Source organism: Apodemus sylvaticus, chromosome 22 (genome assembly GCF_947179515.1).
Source record: "Apodemus sylvaticus chromosome 22, mApoSyl1.1, whole genome shotgun sequence".
In the NCBI taxonomy this organism is placed as follows: domain Eukaryota; kingdom Metazoa; phylum Chordata; class Mammalia; order Rodentia; family Muridae; genus Apodemus; species Apodemus sylvaticus.
This window is the reverse complement of record NC_067493.1, coordinates 48,454,854-48,472,972: the sequence shown is the minus strand read 5'-3', so window position 1 is coordinate 48,472,972 and position 18,119 is coordinate 48,454,854. Positions and strand designations below refer to the sequence as shown.

At 54.0% G+C, this 18,119-nt stretch overlaps 1 protein-coding gene across 2 annotated transcripts in view; it reads left to right on the top strand.

The window, feature by feature from the left end:
* The first annotated feature begins 218 nt into the window (after positions 1 to 218).
* The window catches only part of Rasal1 (RAS protein activator like 1), a 30,785-nt gene continuing 12,884 nt past the window's right edge, over positions 219 to 18,119 (top strand). Inside the window, exons 1-12 of one of the 2 annotated variants that reach the window (XM_052167726.1) lie at positions 219 to 540; positions 3,794 to 3,850; positions 5,768 to 5,881; positions 6,031 to 6,092; positions 10,942 to 11,071; positions 13,961 to 14,042; positions 14,154 to 14,285; positions 14,894 to 14,979; positions 15,871 to 15,988; positions 16,117 to 16,270; positions 16,579 to 16,643; positions 16,895 to 17,007. In XM_052167726.1, the coding sequence (XP_052023686.1) occupies positions 476 to 540; positions 3,794 to 3,850; positions 5,768 to 5,881; positions 6,031 to 6,092; positions 10,942 to 11,071; positions 13,961 to 14,042; positions 14,154 to 14,285; positions 14,894 to 14,979; positions 15,871 to 15,988; positions 16,117 to 16,270; positions 16,579 to 16,643; positions 16,895 to 17,007 (1,178 nt within the window). In that variant the 5' untranslated portion in view covers positions 219 to 475. Of the gene's footprint in view, positions 541 to 3,793; positions 3,851 to 5,767; positions 5,882 to 6,030; positions 6,093 to 10,941; positions 11,072 to 13,960; positions 14,043 to 14,153; positions 14,286 to 14,893; positions 14,980 to 15,870; positions 15,989 to 16,116; positions 16,271 to 16,578; positions 16,644 to 16,894; positions 17,008 to 18,119 lie in introns of those variants that run through there. The other variant, XM_052167727.1, reaches the window with a different exon arrangement.

Genomic DNA, 18,119 nt, shown 5'->3' with positions numbered 1-18,119 from the left:
GGAGACGCCCGGGTTCTTGGAGGGCCCAAAACAAGCACAGTAACAGCCTGCCGCCCTGCTTGACTGCTCGCGCCTCCCCCACTCCCACCCCCTGACCCATAGAGCCTGGGGGGGATCCCCGGCTGAGTGCAGTGGTCTGGGGTGCCAGCAGGGGGCGCTCGTGTGGGGGCTCAGGGCGGGCGGGGCAGCTGCGGGGGGCGGGATGGGGAGGGACCTCCCCGGCTGCAGACGCCAGGCTCAGCCTGCCCAGATCGCAGCGCACAGCTACCTGTAGCTCTGGACGCATGTCCCCTTCCGGGACCCAGCATTTCTCCCTCCTAGCCCTGCATGCAGCACACTCGCACACCAGACCCGGACGCGTGAGAACCTGCGGACGGCGTGTTTGGCCCGCAGCTGATGACATGTAGGGTCACCTCTTGGTCCAGCCTCGGAACCTTGGCAGACTCCTTGCCTGGAAAGTTTGGGACTGTGCGCCATGGCCAAGAGCGGCTCGCTGAGTATCCGCGTGGTGGAGGGACGAGCGCTGCCCGCCAAGGACGTGTGAGTCCCCGGGTGCCCACTGGGGTGCGTAGAAGGGTTGTGGGGAGCTCTGTCTAGGACCCGCTGTTGGGGATCCGCCCTCCCTGTTCTGTGGGAGGGGGCGTCCAGGCTTAGCAGGTGCCGCACCCTGATCCCTCCACCCCCAGGAAGGAGGGTGTCTTTGTTCTAGGATGTCCCCAAGTGGGTCTTCCAGGATGGATTTGGGATCTCTGGACTGGATACTCTTAGAGCCTAGGAGAGGGTTGAGCGATCCCTTCCTTAGCTCCAGCAGGTGTTGGAGGTGGGGCTTCTCCGAGCGACAGAGGGGGCTATCTAAGCCCCCGAGGGCTGTGGTCCAGATGGACCCCAAGATTTTTCATGCCTTAGGGCTGTTTAGGTTTGCAGCGCTTTACCAGGTGGTCCTCTAACCCGGAACCCCAGTTTTGTACCTACAAACCTAGGGTGGACTGTCTCAGATCCCCAACAGCTCTAAGAGACACTCGCATGTGCCACATGTGATGGGGCTGGGGGCGCTGGGCTCCTCCTGCCCCTGTCCTTGGCTCTGGTTCTCCGGGGCGGAGTCAGCAAGTGCTGACTCAGCAGAATGGGGCTGGGGGCGGGCGGAGGGAGCGGGTTCCCCCTCCTGCTTGGTCCAAAGCCAGAAGGGGCTCTGGAGGTGTCAGCACTGGAGACAGGTGTCAGGATCCTTGGGAGGAGGTGTGTTGAGTGACCTTGAACCTGCCTCTTGCTGGCCTTTGGTGTCCCATCTGGGTCGTGGAAGGCTGGAAGGAGCTGCTGTTCCGTCCTGTGTCCAGCTGGGAGGGTAGAGGACACTGGCCAGGGGTGTCAGCTGTGGAAAGGTGAGCAGGCATGGGACCTGGAGGCCTTCTTTGCTAGGGTGACAAAGTCCCAACTACCCTAGCTTCAGATTCTGCATACAACTTTTATTTTGGGGGACCCTCCTTGATCCCTCTCCCCAAACTGCAGCTGTGCCAAGAGGGGAACTGTTTAGAGTAGTTTCAGTACCTCACCTTCCTGATTCGCTACCACAAATAAATATACACCTGAAGTAAAAGCTTTGAGCCACCCTCTTCAAGATGAGCATTAGAGACTACAAAACTGTGGGGCTGGAGCAGAGATTTGGCAGTTAGTGACTGGCGGAAGGGACCTGCTTAAAAACGGCCTTCTTGCCTCACTGAACTCCACCAGGTCCACCAGTCTTGGGAGAGTATTATGAGCTGGTGACAGATGTAGCCACCAGGCTAGGACACAGGCTCAAGGGCTCCCTGCTTCTTCGGGAAAGGGCTTGGGTTCTTTTTGTATCTCCTTCCGGATTTCTGGACTGTGGCCCAGAGCAAGGCTGAAGAGATATCTCTGTGGCCTGCTGGGCACCCAGCCTCAGTTTCTCTTGTGGTCAGCTCTTCTCTTTAAAAGGGATCTTGTCAGAACAAGTTGGGGCTCCCTTGTCTACGAGTGGGTCATTAGTTGTGATGTTTTCTAATTCCCTCTTCTGAGGCAGAGGGCTGAGAGACTCAGCCTGACCATCGAGGTTTAAGTGGGTGACCAACTCTGTCAGTCACTAATGCAGGCTTAGCATGGGCAGGTATCGTGTTTAGCACTTTGTGTGGCCAGCTGGTTTCTGGTTTACACGTGGAGAAACTGAGGACCAGAGAGGCAGTCATGGTCATAAGATCACATGACTAAGATATAAATACTAATGCCTTTAATGTATGAACAGTACCAGGCAGGCAAGTAATGATTGAGGGTTACATTTCCCATGCCTAACTCAGGCAGGGGCCATGGGAGAGGCCAGGAAAGTTTGGGAGAGGCCAGGACCTGTGAGAGGCCAGCTCTGCCTGCCGCCCTGGCCCTTACCTGATAGAGGCCTGATAAGGCCATGTGCGTCACGGTCCTGGAGCAGATGTGTTGAACCTTGCTCCCTGGAGGGACCTGGGGTCGGCTAGGTTGCCTGGGAGAGGCTGTGTCTCCAAGCCTCTGTGCCAGCTGATCTCGGTCGTTCTGCGCCGTGTCTGCTCTGTGGGGGCTGAAGGGTGGGTGAGGTAGAGAAGCTTTGGAGGGAAACAGAGGGACAGGGAAAGACTCAGTCTAGCCAAGGCCCAGTCACAGTCTCTGTTTCCTGTGGTTGGGTGTGTGGCTGGCGGAGAGAGGGCAGTTGGAGGAGCAGAGAGGGGCATGGTTAGAAGACATTGGCTGAAATCGTGTGGGTACCATCCTCCTCATCGTCTGCTCCCCACACATCCATTCACCCCATGAACCTTCCCTGCAGGACCACCCCCAGACCCATGGAGAAGTAGGAACAGCTGTCACCCCAAGGAGGTCACAGTCCAGGGAAGGTAGAGATGGACAAACCACATAGATAAACTGCACGCGAGATGAGTTAGGTTCTGGGGATGGGGCTGGCAGGATTTATTTATTTTTTTATATGAGGATTGCTCTCACCATCTTGTCCAAGCTGGTCTTGAACTCCAGGATTCAGGCAAACTTTGTGATTCAGTCTCCCAGGAGCTAGGACTGTGGGTATATCTCGTCTCAAATAGCTTGAGTGAGGTAATGGAGACCCAGGTAGGCAGCCTGGAGTTTGTTGGTGACTTCTATTATAAAGGGAGGTAGCCTAGGCTTTACTGGTGACTACCATTATCAAGGGGAGGTGGTTGGGACTGGCCTTGCCAGGCAAATAGCATGTGTCTTTTGGAATTTGGCTTCGTTGCATTTTTTTTCTCTACTGGGTATGGGACCCAGTAGGGTTTGAACACGCTGTGCAAGCACTGTGCCCCTGAGACAGACTCCAGCTCTACAGCAATCTCTGTGGGTTCTGTTGTTCTGTTTTGAGGTCCTGGACCCTGGTGTGTGCCTGCAGGTCCTTCCTGCTGAGGATGGGGGTGGGGGTGGGGAAGGGCAGACCAAGGAGTACAGCGTTTAGCTCAGAAGTTGACACTAGGGTACTGTCTGTGATGAGAAGCTCAAGGTAACCTCTCCCCTCCAGCCCCCTCTGGGCTGGGTTGGAGTTCCACAGTGACAAAGCAGTCCCAGAACCAGAAGGGCCAGGCTTACACTGCCTGTGGGCGGTGGGTAAGTGGCCTGGACCCTGGTGACATAACCTGCTGATGTTTCCCAAGGTCTTGCCTCTTTGTGGGACTTGCTGCGTGACCTGTCCCTCTCTGGACCTCAGCTTTACCCTGCCTGAAGTATAGATTGGGGATCCTGCAATGGCTGCCCTTCCAACAGACTTCTTGATCTCCTCCTCCCCCCACAGGTCTGGGAGCAGTGACCCCTATTGTTTGGTGAAAGTGGATGATGAGGTGGTGGCCAGGTATGTAGTCAGCAGGGTGTGGGGAGGGGAAATGGACCCAGGAAGGCGGGCCAGTGCTTGCCAGGGAGCAGAGGATACAGACCCTCCCGAGAAAGTGTGTCCTTCAGTCTTCAAGGGGACTGCTTGTGCCCTGGCCTCTTGGGTACCACACTGGGGCTGATGCTAACTGGCCAGTATCCTCTGTCTGGGGACCCGTGATATCACTGTGGCTCCCTGGGGCTGACTCAGCCACCACCAGGCTGTGTCTCCCTAGAGGCCTCTGGGGGTGGGGGTGGGGGGCATGCATTTCATGCTTGGCTGGCTCTGGGCCTCCGGGTGCTGCGGGTGCCCGGGTGCCTGGGTGTGTTGCATTCGCACTAATGTCCAAGTGGGAACGTGAGTGTGTGTGTGTGTGTGTGTGTGTGTGTTTGTGCATGTGTGTGTGTGCATGCGTGCGCGTGTGTGCATACCAGCCTGCCCACCTGGGGTGGCACAGAGCTGGTGTGAGTGCCTATGTGGGTGTGCAGGCCCACAAGACTGTGGGCACCAGCGCGCGGGTGGGTGTGCATGGGCCTGGGTGGGCACACAGGAGCAGGTGTGAATGCAAGGGAGGGTGTGTGGATGTCCGTGGGCGCTCAATCTGGATGGGACATCAGCTGAGCCAGGGCTTCTGCCCCCGCAGGTGAAGGGCCGGCTCTCAGCCCCCGCAGACCTGAGGGGGTGGGTGGGCGGGTGGCTGAAGCCTTGGTTTCTATGGAGACGGCAGGATTCAGGATGCTCCTGGCACTAGTTCTGGTCCAGATGGGCTGGGAGCTGGGGGTGGGGATCCCCAGGGAAGGCTGACCCCTCCCATGGCTCCCTCGGTGTTTGCCTTATTATATGATACTAACCCCCAAGCCTCAGACTGGGCTTTCTTTATGCCTTTAGGCAGACATTTTCCCTCCTCTGGGCTGCAAGAAACCAACAGAAGAAAGCTAGCTTTGCACACTTGGGCTTGGCTGAGGTATCACTGGGCAAAGCAGAGTCTTTGTCCCCAGGAGCAGCCGTGATGCTGTCAAGGTGCCAGGACATACATTATATGTGCCTGTCTGGCTTCGACTTGACTCTAGTGTCCCCTGACTTTCTGGGTACTATGATGCCCTGCATACTCTCTGTGACCGTTGTCAGTTCCACAATGACCTGGCTCTGCTCACACATGCCTGCCTCAGGGCCTTTACACATGCTGTTACAGCCATCTGGGATGCTTGTCTTCCCGGTCCAGTTCTCTTTTGCCTGACTGATTTGAGTGAGAAGCCCTCTCCTGTTCCCTAAGCCCCGCCCCCACCCAGGCATCACTGAGCGAACCCCCGATCACAGATGACATCAGGAAGGGAATGAATGAGTGGGCCTCTAGGCATTGGTAACTTGTTCCAGACTTGTGTCTATCTGGGACACTTTATCTATATTTACAGTTTCTAGATGTTTCTGAGGATGCTCGTGTGCATGTGTGTGTGGTGTGTGTACGCGTGTGTGCATGTGTGTGTATCTGCATGAGTGTGATTCTGTGTCTCTGGCTTCACTGGCATGTCTGGGTGTGTTTCTCTGGTTGTGCGTATGGAGCCGTGGTGCTCTCTGTGTGTATTTTGGTCGGACTTGTGAACCTCTTTAGTTGGGGACATGTGCGTGCACACGCATGTGTGCATGCATGCATGCATACATGCACATTTCGAGTCTCTGCATCTCTGGTGCGTGTGCATATTGGGGTCTGGGTGTGCTTTTCTGTCTAGGCTTAGGAGTCTGAGTTCATTTGCTCTATTCCTGGGATGGGGGCATGTGGAGACTCTAGGGGTGTGTGTGTGACCATGTCTGTCCTCCTGTGTGTGTCCATAGCTGTATTTGCGGGGAATCCCCACGTCACCCACTATATGAGGAGGCCCTAGCCTAGCCCCCCTCTTGCAGGACAGCAACCATCTGGAGAAGCCTGAGCCCCTTTTGGGGGGAAGAATACACCGTTCACCTTCCACTGGACTTCCACCACCTGGCCTTCTACGTGCTGGATGAGGACACTGTTGGGTGTGTGGCGCGTGGGTGGGGTGTGCATGTGGGTCCCAAGCCTGGATGCCAAGAGGAAATGTGCCTCCTCGCACCCCTCAATCTGTCCCCAAGCTCAAGGGAATGGTGAGGGTCCCGGCCTGACCTTCTCCTACCCCGCCTTCCCGCAGACACGATGACATCATCGGGAAGATCTCCTTGAACAAAGAGGCTATCACAGCCGACCCTCGAGGTGAGCAGGGCGTGGCCCGAAGAAGAGGGAGAATGGTAGAGGATGGAGGGAGTAGGGGAGGGAATGGTGGGGGACCTTATGTCTTTAACATGTGATTCGGTTAATTTATTGAGCAGCTAATTCGTCCTCATAGACATGGGGCTCACATAGCAGAAACATGACACCCCTCCCTATCTGGGACTCTGCTCCCCATCCTGTGTAGTCAGAAACTTTGGTTTGGTCTTTTTTTTTTTTTTTTTTTTTTTTTTTTTTTGGAAACAGAATCTTTCTATCCAGCTCTAGATAGTCTTCAAGTTGTGATTCCTCTGCCTCAGTTTCCCTCACACTGGTATTTCAGTGTAGAGCATCATTCCTGGTTGAGGCCAGCCTCATGCTTTTCCAGACACTGTATTTGCATGCTGGAGATGAACCCAGAACCTAGCTTTGCCTCTAAGCCATACCCCAGCCCTGGAATACTTTTTTTAAAAACAAACAAACAAACAAACAAACATAAGCAATACATACTACATAAGGAATAACGATAGCACTGCGAATGAATGCTGACCCCTCCTCTGAGGAAGGGACTTTAGTCACTCATGTTTTTCCCATGACAATGGCCTAAAGGGTTCAGTGACTTGCTCATGGTCACAAAGGTTTCATGACAACCAGGACTTGGGACCACAGTTGTTTGTGTCTAGGGTTTGAGCTCACCATGTTATACTCTGTGTATGTGTGTGTGTGTGCGTGTGTATGCATGTGTGTGTGTGTGCAAGAGTGTGTGTGTGTGTAAGTGAGTAAGTGTAAGCATGGGTTTTCTCAACCCATGCAGTATCCTGTTACACTCTGTGTTTATGTGTGTGTGTTTCTGTGTGTGAGTGTGTGTATGTATATTTGTGTGAGTGCAGGTAAGCATAGGTTTTCTCAGCCCATGAGGTATCCCATTACAGTCTGCATGTGTGTGTGTGTGTATCTGTGTGAGTGTGTGCATGTGTGTGCATGGGTGAGTGTCTGTGTGAGTGTGTACATGGGTGAGTGTGTCTGTGTGAGTGTATGCATGGATGAGTGTGTCTGTGTGAGTGTGTGCATGTGTGTGCATGGATGAGTGTGTCTGTGTGTGTGTGTGAGCATAGGTTTTCTCAGTCCACGCCGTACCCCGTTACACTTGGTTTTCCCTAGTTGCCTTTCTTACCTCATCGTGTATTTTTAAAATCTTGTTTATTTTTATTTTGTATGTGAGTGTTTTGTGGGCTTGTCTACGAGCACTGTGCATGCAGTGCCTGCAGAGGCCAGAAGAGGGCGTTAGATCCCCTGGAACTGGAGTTACAGATAGCTGTGAATATGGGAGTTCGGAACAGAACCTAGAGCTTCTGGAAGAGCAGCTGGTGGGATCTGATTCTCCAGCCCATTACCCATTAGCTTTTGAGAGAGAGTACCCCGGCTGGGGGTAGTGCATGCAGTCCTGTCTCAGCCTCTCCACATGGAGAAGACAGGCATTTGCTGCTGTGCCTACCAGCTACAGTGTACTTTTTAGGTCTTTATGTAACCTTGCGTGAAGGATTTCTGGGTTCTGAAATCACTGAATTCTGCTGCAATGTCCCATCATGGCTGGCTCCGGAGAGAAGCATCTGGGGTGTTGGCAATGCGTTCCCAGCTCAGGCAGTTGCAGTGAGCATCTGGTAACTTACTAACAATGTCACACATTCAGCCCCCCATCAGTCAGAGAAATTCCTGGAAGTTATTGAAGTTTATTCATTGCATCAAACATACATTCTTGTATGTATTCTTTTTTTGTTGCTTTTTGTTTTGTTTTGTTTTTGATACAAAGTTTCTCTGTGTAGCCCTGGCTGTCTCGGAACTCACTCTGTAGAACGGTCTGGCCTTGAACTCAGAGATCTGCCTACTGGATGTTGGGTCTAAGGGCAGAAGCCCGGCATTGAATGTATTCTTTTTGTTTTTGTTTGTTTTTTGTTTGTTTGTTTGTTTGTTTGTTTTTTGGATTTGGTTTTTTCGAGACAGGGTTTCTCTGTGTAGCCCTGGCTGTCCTGGAGCTCACTCTGTAGACCAGGCTGGCCTCGAACTCAGAAATCCACCTGCCTCTGCCTCTCAAGTGCTGGGATTACAGGTGTATGCCACTACCACCCGGTGGATGTATTCTTTTTAATACATTTCAGACCCTGTGAGCTTTCAAGAGCCAAAGAAAATAAGGATGCCTCAGGAAGGGCACCTGTGGGTGCTGGGCAGGGAGACATTGTACTATTTTTGGTGGGGCAGAGGGACACCACATACACATTTTACTGCTGGGAACACCAGCAAGTAGGGTATATGCTGGTAAGAGTGGTCTCCTAAGCTGGGTTTGGAGTGCATACCTGACATCATAGCATTTGGGAGAGTAGCCACATAGTGAGACCTCATTTATACATCATCATCATCATTATCATCTTTTGTGTTGGGAACAAACCAATGGCTCTATCACTGAGCTGCCCCATCTGCTGCATGTTTGCTAGTTATTATATTAGAGCCACAGGGGCTGGAGAGGTGGCTCAGTAGTTAAGAGTGAGTGCCTCAGCCAGGCTTCGCTTCACAGACTAGACTGGCTTTGAAGTCATAAGCCTGCCTCTGCCTCCCGAGTCCTGGGATTGAAGATATGGGTCACCACGCCTGGTGATGGTTTTTTTTTCTTTTTTTCTTTTTTTTTTTTGATCAAGAGACAGTGAAGAGGTTGGAGGTCTAGTGTCAGAAGCTGGGGTGGAAGCTTTTCAAGGCTCCAGTCACATCAGGACAAGGCTAGACAGAAAGGATCAGTGAAGTGTCTGTGACAGAAAAACGGTAGATTCCTGGATTTGGGGGTGGCGGGGAGAGGAGGAGCCTCTTCTTTGTCCAGCAACATGGAAGTGGGGCTCACGATCCTCAGAAATGCCTCCCTTCCCAGAGACAGGATGATCCTGAGAAAGAAAATCCCTTATTTCTACCTCTTCTTTACCCCGGTCAGGTGTTAAACAGGAAGAGCGGGGCGGCAAGCCAGCCAGGGAACATGGCTTCTCGCAATGAAAGCATCTGAGAAGGGAGACAGGGCCAAGGGAGAAGATACTGACCCAGGAATCCTCCCGTCCCCGGGGGACACACTCACAAAGAGAGAGAGAATTCACAGGGAGCATCACTGTGAGGGTCTGCAGCAGCTGTAAAGGGATCTGGACCCAGAAAGACCTTAGAGCGTCGCTTCCCAATCTTCCTAACGCTGCGACCGTTTAATACCGTTCCTCATGTGGCGGTGACCGCCAGCCATAACATTTTCATTGCTACTTTGTAACTGTGATTCTGCTACTGTTATGAATCATAATGTAAATGTCTGATATGCATCCCCCAGATTGAGAACTGCTGCTTTTACATGTCAGTGTGACCCTGGCCTCAGGGTGACGCAGTCTTAGTCTCTTCCTCTGTGACTCTGACAGAAGCTGCTTAAGGGAGAGAGGATTTATTCTATTCACAGTTCACGAGAGCAGTTCATCATGGCAGGGAGGCAGAGGCAGCAGGAGCAGAAGATGCTGGCCCCACCCCACCCACAGTCAGAAAGCAGAGAGGATTGCATTGACTGCTGGGGCTCAGCTCGAGTCCTTCAACTCGGAGGGTCCAGGATTCCAGCCTAGGGAATGGTTGCACCCGTGTTGTCATCAGTCTCCCCAACACAGTTATGTCATCGAGAGACTCCCCCACAGGTGTGCTAACCTTGATTTAGCTAATCCCTCCCAGGTGTGCCTGGAGGCTTCTCTCCCAAGTGCCGCTAGAGTCTGTCAGTTGATCATGCTGGCTACAGCTACAGGTGCTTTAAGATGCCAGATGTTTAAAGAGCTAAAAGGTCAGCGGAGATTAAAGCATCAAGCCAGGCGCGTTGGCTGTGGCTGTGACCCCTGCACTCAGAAGTGCGAGGTGCAGAAGTTCTGGGCAAGCCTGAGCTGTCTGGAAACAAAACAAAAGAGAAACAAATGGGAAAGGAAAGATGTTTGCCAAAGAGGGATTGAGTTGGAAGCTGACTTCCCCTATGTGACATGTGTCTGCATGTCTCTGTTTGTGAGTGTGTGAATGTGTGTCTCTGTGTGTGAGCGTGCATAAGTGTGTCTGTGTGTTGAGTGTATGTGTATGTGTGTGTCTCTGTGTGTGTGAGTGTGCATAAGCATGTGTGTCTGGGTGTGAGTGTGTATGTGTATGCGTGTCTTTGTGTGAGTGTGCATAAGTGTGTGTCTCTGCATGTGAGTGTGTGTCTCTGTGTGTGTGAGTGTGCATATTGTGTGTCTTTGTGTGTGAGTGTATCTGTGTGAGTGTGTCTGTGTGTGTCTGTGAGTTTGTATGTGCATGTATATGTGTGTGAGTATGCATGAATATCTGTGTGTGTGAGTGTGTCTGTGTGTGAGTGGGTATGTGTGTGTCTATCTATGTATGTCTTTGTCTGTGAATGTGTGTTTATATGTGAGTACATGTGTGTGAGTGTATGTTTCTGTGTGTGTGTGTCTCTGTGAGTGTCCATGTGTGTGTGTGTGTGTGTGTGTGTGTGTGTGAGTGCGCGTGTATGCATGCGAACTGTGTGTGTTTCTCTGTGTGTATGTGTGTGTGTCCTTCATGTTTCAGGTGACCTGAGGCTCAGAATCAGCCCCATGTTCAGACTTGATCTCTGTTATTTTCTAGCTGTGGGAGTCAAGGGCAGAGACCTATTCTCCGTGCCTCAGTTTCCTTCTCTGATAGGGGCTGACTGCATCTGAGGTCATGCATGAGAAGCCACCGCCCACCTCATGCACAGTTGTAATCAGTGACAGCTCTGAGCTGACACAGCACTCTAATGAGTGTCAGGTGCTTCCTGAACCCCGCGTGTGTCCTCCAGGGATCGACAGCTGGATCAACCTGAGCCGAGTGGATCCAGACGCTGAGGTGCAGGGTGAGGTCTGCCTGGCCGTGAAGCTACTGGAGGATGCTCGGGGCCGCTGCCTGCGCTGCCACGTGAGACAGGCCAGGTGTGTCCCCCCCCCCCCCCGGGGCTCTGAAAACGAGCGGAGACTGGTGGTGTGGCTCAGTGGGTAAAGTGCTCACCTAGCATGCACAAGGTCCTGGGTTCTATTCCCAGCACTGCATAAACTGTACCCGGTGGTACTCATCTCTAATCCCAGCACTCAGGAGGTAGAGGCAGAAGGCTTAGGAACTAAAGGTCATCCTTGGTGATGTAGGGGGTTTTGGGCTAGCCTGGGCTATAAGAGACCCTGCTTCAACAAACAAAAACCCCAAACCAAAACTGAGCAGGAGTACTGGTGTCCATGGGGACTCTCTTGTCCTTCTTGTCCATAGTTAGAATCCCCTCCTGCCCTCCCTCACCATGTTTTTTTAAATAACAGACTCACAAGTGTCAGCTTTCAGGGGAGAAAGCAACATCCTTGTTATTTTGAGGCAGGGTCTCTCTGTGTAGCCTAGGCTGCCCTAACACTCACGCTATAGAACAGCCTGGCCTTGAACTCACAGAGATCCTCCTGCTTCTGCTTCCCAAGTGCTGAGGTTAAAAGCCTCTTAACCCAGGTGGTCACGGACCAAGGACAGTCAGCTGGCTGCCACTGGAGATGGGCAGACAGATGAGTGTGGGGGGTGGAAAATCGTTACAGTTTAACAGGGGAGGACTGGAGAGATGGTTGCAGGTAAATCACTTGCCTGATGACCTGAGTTTGATCCCAGCAACACACAGTGGAAGGACAGAACCAGTTCTAGAAAGTTCTCCTCTGACCTCCACATGTGTGCATGCATGCACAGACAGACAGGCAGGTAGGCAGATACACATATACACACACACCTTACATACAGAGATACATACACACACACCTTACATACAGAGATATATACATACATACATACATACATACATACATACACAGACACACATACACACCATACATACAGATATATACAGACATACATACACCATACATACAGAGATACACAGACACACACACCATACATAGAGACACACATACAGACATATACAAACACAGACATAGAAACAAATGTTCTAACCTATTTAGCTCACTGGAGTGACTGTGGCTTCAGGCATGTTGGGGTCCAGGAACACAGAGGGTGATGTCCTGTGGTGTCTCCGTGAGCTGGGACAAGACAGATCTCATGGCCCAAAGCTGGTGTTCTACCAACTGACCAAGATCCTCACTTTTACAATCTCAGGGTTAATTCTTTTTTTGTTGTTGTCTTTTGAGACAGGGTTTCTCTATGGCTGTCCTGGAACTCACTATGTAGACCAGGCTGGCCTCAAACTCACAGAGATCTGCCTGCCTCTGCCTCCTGGGTGCTGAGATTAGAGGCGTTAATTCTTATTGGTTTAACCCAGGGTATTAACCATGGTGGAATCCTGTGGGCAGAGAGGAAGAACTATGGAGGAAAACCTTTAAAAAGTCGCCAGACCCAGGGCCAGTAAAACCCAGAGACTGGTCCAGCCACATCCATCTTCCTTCCTGTGTCCCTCCCTGCTCCCTCCTTGCCCCCTAATCACATTCTTCTGCTCTCTCTTACATCTTCTCCTTCTTGACAACCCATCTTTTGCCCTCCAACTCACCTCCCTCCCCGACCCCTCACTGTTAGCTCTGCCCACACACATTAAGGACAATCCACATTTCTAGCTTGCTGTGTGACCCTAAGACCCCTCCTTGCCTTCTCTGAACCTCTCCTGCCACCTCTGGATTCCCGTCCCTGACTTAGCCCCAGCTGGATGTGTGAGAAGCGTGGATGGGAATGAGGCACGGAAGACGGGATAGCAGAGTGTGTGCAGGGGTCTGAGCTCAGCTCTTCTGCATGACCTCCCCAGACACTAGACTCTACAGGATCCTTTGCAAGCAGCGGAGGGCGACCGATTGCTGTCGCTTAGCAACTGTGTCGGTTCCTAGGAAACCAAAGGCTTTCCATGCCTGGGGAGGCTGGGAAGCTGGAGGAAGAAACAGCCCCTGGTGGTGGTGGGGTGTATCTGGATTTGGGGGGCCTCAAAAAGTAGGGGGAGGGATGGGGAAGCTGTCACAGGTGAGGCTTTGAGTTGTCATGGTAACCGCAGGCAGGATGTCTGTGTCTCATTCTTTCCCTTTGTTCCTAAGCAAGGTGTGGGCAGAGTGGTTTGTTGAATGAATAAGTGAACTGATCAGAGCGCCCCGCTAAATAACTTGCCTGTGTCATCTCACTGGACCCTTGGCCCTGTGAACTTGTCTGTTAGTATCCTTATTTTCTGGACTATGTCCCAGGAGTGAAGGTGACTTTTTATTTTTCCTTCTTTTCTTTCTTTTTCTCTTTTTCTTTTTTTTCCTTTTTTGGCTATTTTTGAGATAGGGTTTCTCTGTGCACCCTTGGCTGTCCTGGAACTCACTCCAAAGACCAGGCTGGCCTCGAACTCAGAGATCCGCCAGCCTCTGCCTCCGAGAGCTAGGATTAAAGGCGTGCGCTACCACTTTTAGTCAGAGGAGACTTTCTCTAATGTCACCCAGCCAGTGAGTGCAGGGCCTGGCTTTGAACTTCTGCCTGTAGCTCCCCTTGTAGGGCCTCTGGGGAAACTGAGGCATTCTTTCCCATTGTACCTTCCCTTGCTGGGCTTTGTGATACATATGAGTCTGATCTTCTTCTGTACCTCAGTTTCCCCATCTGGAAATCAGAAAATCTTATGTTTCTATGTAGGTTCTGTGTCTGGAAGCTGCAGGGTCTGTGTGGGCCCAGGGAGGACCAGGTCTGAGCCCGGGTGATGGACAGGCTTGTTACTATGGGGACAGTACCACACTGCCAGTAGAATGAGCTAGTTTCCACACTCTTTCCTGGGTCCGTCTTGGGCCTGGGTCCTCGAGGGCCTGTGACCCCTTTTCTTCATCTCTCCCCAGGGACCTGGCCCCCCGGGACATCTCTGGCACATCGGACCCATTTGCCCGTGTGTTCTGGGGCAGCCATAGTTTGGAAACTTCGGTGAGCAGAGAGCGATCAGACAACGATCAGATCCCCGGCAGGCAGGAGTGGGGCGCCCCGCAGTGGGAGGAGCCTGTCGCCCCTCCCACTCACAGCCCTTTCGGTCCTTAGACCATCAAGAAGACCCGCTTTCCACACTGGGATGAGGTGTTGGAGCTGCGGGAGGCGCCCGGGACCACATCCCCGCTGCGAGTGGAACTCTGGGATTGGGACATGGTGGGCAAGAATGACTTCTTGGGCATGGTGAGCGTCCCTCCCACTAACGAAAGTCTTCTGTGGCTCCCCAGTGTCTCTAGCGAGCAGGCAGGCGAGATGGGGGCGGAGGGTGGGTGTTCAGCTGCCTCGCGTACCACGGCTAGCTTGGGTAGTGGAGTCTCACTGTCCATGAGTCATCCAAAGGATGCAGTGACCTGCCGAGGGCTGCAGGGTGGGCGGGCCTAAGGCAATCTGCATCGACGTAACCCTGCCACCACCCAGCGCAGTTGACATTCATTAGCCCCCTCTGCGCATGACAAAATTGAGGTTTGGTGTAGTGAAGGGGTCTTGCTAAGGTCCCGAGGTTCTTAGCTCTACTCTGGGAAGATGGCGTCGGGCTTGTCTGCGGTTGTGGCTGTGACAGTGATATTGTGCTCACCACTGGGCTGCTGTGTGTCCCATGGTGAGGCATCGCACTGAGACTTAGCTTTATTCAATTGTAAGTGTCCCCGGAGGCCCTAACTGCCCTTGAGAGAGAGGAGGAAATAGACCCTGGCAGGCCACAAGCCACCCCTGGATAGCAGTCCCTCCAGGGCTGGCTGAGCCGGTGCCAGGCAGGACAGGTCCTCCAGCTGAGGCCTGTGTGTCTCCTGCAGGTGGAGTTCACCCCACAGACCCTCCAGCAGAAGCCACCCAATGGCTGGTTCCGGCTCCTGCCCTTTCCTAGAGCAGAGGATTCTGGGTAAATGTGGGTGCCGAGGGGGCGGGGCTTCTCCACTTGTGAGCAGGTTATCAGGGGTGCTGGCGTGAGCCTGCCCTCTCCCTCCGGCACTTCACCATCCGGGGATCCCCTAGTCACATGCCCCCAGGGTGCTCCTGCAGGTCCAAGCAGCGCTGCATCTGTTCACCGCAGACAGGCTGGCCCACCCGACGTGTGTCACGTGTGTCGGAATGTTGGGGTGCCTCAGGCTGCCCCTGCTTTATCTCCTGCTTCATTTGCAGGGTCAGGGACAGAACCTACGGACTTGGGTGTGCTAGGCAGAGCCTCTGCTACCACCCTGCGTAGCTGGGCCACCGATGTCCGTGTGTCTGTGCATCCCCAACTACCCACTAGTGCCCACAGCACCCACATCTTACTGCTTTACTCACGCCCGCCATTCTGCCCTTCCTGTGTGTCTGCACACATGGTCTCCACGGTGGCGCCTCCACGCGCTGCCTGTGCCCTCCCCCCATTTCAGTCCCCGCTGCTCTCCTCGGTCTTCCCCTTGCATCTCTTGCATCCTGTGCTCATGTCTCTCACTTTGGGCTAGCCTGCACTCACATCCCCTTCCTTATGGTCTGCTCCACTCTGGGCTAGCCTGCACTCACATCCCCTTCCTTATGGTCTGCTCCACTCTGGGCTAGCCTGCACTCGCATCCCCTTCCTTATGGTCTGCTCCACTCTGGGCTAGCCTGCACTCACATCCCCTTCCTTATGGTCTGCTCCACTCTGGGCTAGCCTGCACTCACATCCCCTTCCTTATGGTCTGCTCCACTCTGGGCTAGCCTGCACTCACATCCCCTTCCTTATGGTCTGCTCCACTCTGGGCTAGCCTGCACTCACATCCCCTTCCTTATGGTCTGCGCCGTCTAGGGGGAGCCTGGGTGCCCTGCGGCTGAAGGTGCGCCTCACTGAGGACCGGGTCCTGCCTTCCCAGTACTACCAGCCTCTCATGGAACTGCTTCTGGAGTCTGTGCAAGGGCCAGCCGAGGTGGGTGTGGTGACAGGTACCTTGATCTGGGATGCTGGGTCTGGGGCATAGCTCCCCTCCCTGGGGAATCAGGGAACGCTGTGCTTGGGGCCCCTGGGTCACCTGTCTGCTCTCCTGTCGCTGCTCAGGAGGACACCACCAGCCCCCTGGCTGTGCTAGAGGAGCTGGCCTCTGGGGACTGTCGTCAGGACCTTGCCACCAAGTTGGTGAAGCTTTTCCTGGGCCGGGGCCTGGCTGGGCCCTTTCTAGATTACCTCACAAGGCGTGAAGTGGCTCGAACCAGTGAGTTTCCCACAGGGTCCCAGATGCCACTCCCCAAGGATAGGTCTACAGAGGATCTCCAGGGGAGGAATAGGGTGCTTCTATGTTGTGATCCCTGGAGGACAGAGAGTGCGGGTCCAGCTTCAGGCGCTGTGTGACCCCAGGCAGCTTGCTAAACCACTCTGGGCTCCCGAACTGGGGACACAGTTGACATTTTGGGTTCTTCCTGATTCTTGAGGCTGAAAGAATCAAATCCCCACCGCGGGTGAGCGGGGAGAGGTGGGTCCAGCCCCCTGCACCCCAGCAAACACATCTTCCTATCCTCCCAGAGGACCCCAACACCCTCTTCCGTTCTAACTCCTTGGCATCGAAATCAATGGAACAGTTCATGAAGGTGAGTGGGGAGACCTAGCATGTCTGGGTGCAAGCGGCCCCCTCCCCAGCTCACCGGGACCTCAGAGCCTGATGGCCTCAAGTGGCACTAGGTGGCTGAGCTGGGTGCTGGTGGCAGGTGCCTGGCTTCAGCCCTGGGCGGCACCCTCGGACACAGCTGGCCTGGCTCTGAAATATCCCTGCACACCCCCCTGCCCCAGCCCAGGGTGTTCCCCGCCACCCTTAGCCGCCCCGTGTGGCCCCTGCCCCCAGCTCGTGGGCATGCGCTACCTGCACGAGATCCTGAGGCCGGTGATCAGCCGCGTCTTCGAGGAGAAGAAATATATGGAGCTGGACCCTTGCAAGATGGACCTGAACCGCTCCCGGTGAGAGGGGCAGGGTGGCCCGGGGCCTCCGGCCATCCCTTATTCTTTGCAGGCACAGTAGGCTGCTCTGTGCTGACTGCCACCTGCCTAGGGGTGTGTAACCTCCAAGTCTCTGTGTGCTGTTGCCACTCGGGCTGTTCTGGGTTGGACTGGGAAACTCAGTGCCCCTCAGTTCAAATCCTGCCTCTGCCTCTCCCACACCCTGTGACTTGTCCTGACACTAGAGGGCGCTGTGGGCACTTGTGAGTTTTGTATGTAAACTCAAACAAAATGCTGGAGGCCCACATTGGGGTGGTCCACGAATCTTCTATGAGATTAGGGAACGTTAGGCTGTGAATAAACGCCGCACCCCCGCGGGTTCCTCCTTCCTTCTTTCCAGAGCATTCTTTGTGATAGTCAGAGAGCCAGCTTCTGTGCTGGACTGTAATGAGAATAATGGATTCTCCACGCCTCTGAGCCTTCTGGGTCAGCATCCGGGGGCCTCAGCGTCGAGGGGAGCTCGCTTCCCAAGGTCACACAAATGGGGAGTTGCACTGTAGGAAGACATGCTGAAGACACCCAGAGCTTGTAATCATGAGTGACAGGGTTGGGGTGGGGGGACAGCCATTTTGAGGAGGTGACAGTTCAGCTGCTTGTAGCATGTTCAAGGACAAAGGAACAACCATGTCGAAAACTCTGAGATGGGATTCCCCTCTGGGTGTTCAAGCTCAGGCTGGGCGCCTGGCATGAGGGAAGGGCGAGGCTGGTGGGAGGAGCCTGGCATGAGGAGGGGTGGGGCTGGTGGGAGGAGCCTGGAGTGGGGTGAGGATGGGATTGGTGGGAGGGGCTGGTGGGAGGAGCCTGGCGCGAGTAGGGGGTGGGGCTGGTGGGAGGAGCCTGGAGTGGGGTGAGGGGTGGAATTGATGGGAGGGACTGGCGTGGGAAGGGCGGGGCTGGTGGGAGGAGCCTGGAGTGGGGTGAGGGTGGGATTGGTGGGAGGGGCTGGTGGGAGGAGCCTGGCGCGAGTAGGGGGTGGGGCTGGTGGGAGGAGCCTGGAGTGGGGTGAGGGATGCACAGTGGAGGCTAGTGGGGGGCTTCTGAGGCAGCAGATGTGGTGCTCTGACTAAAGGTCC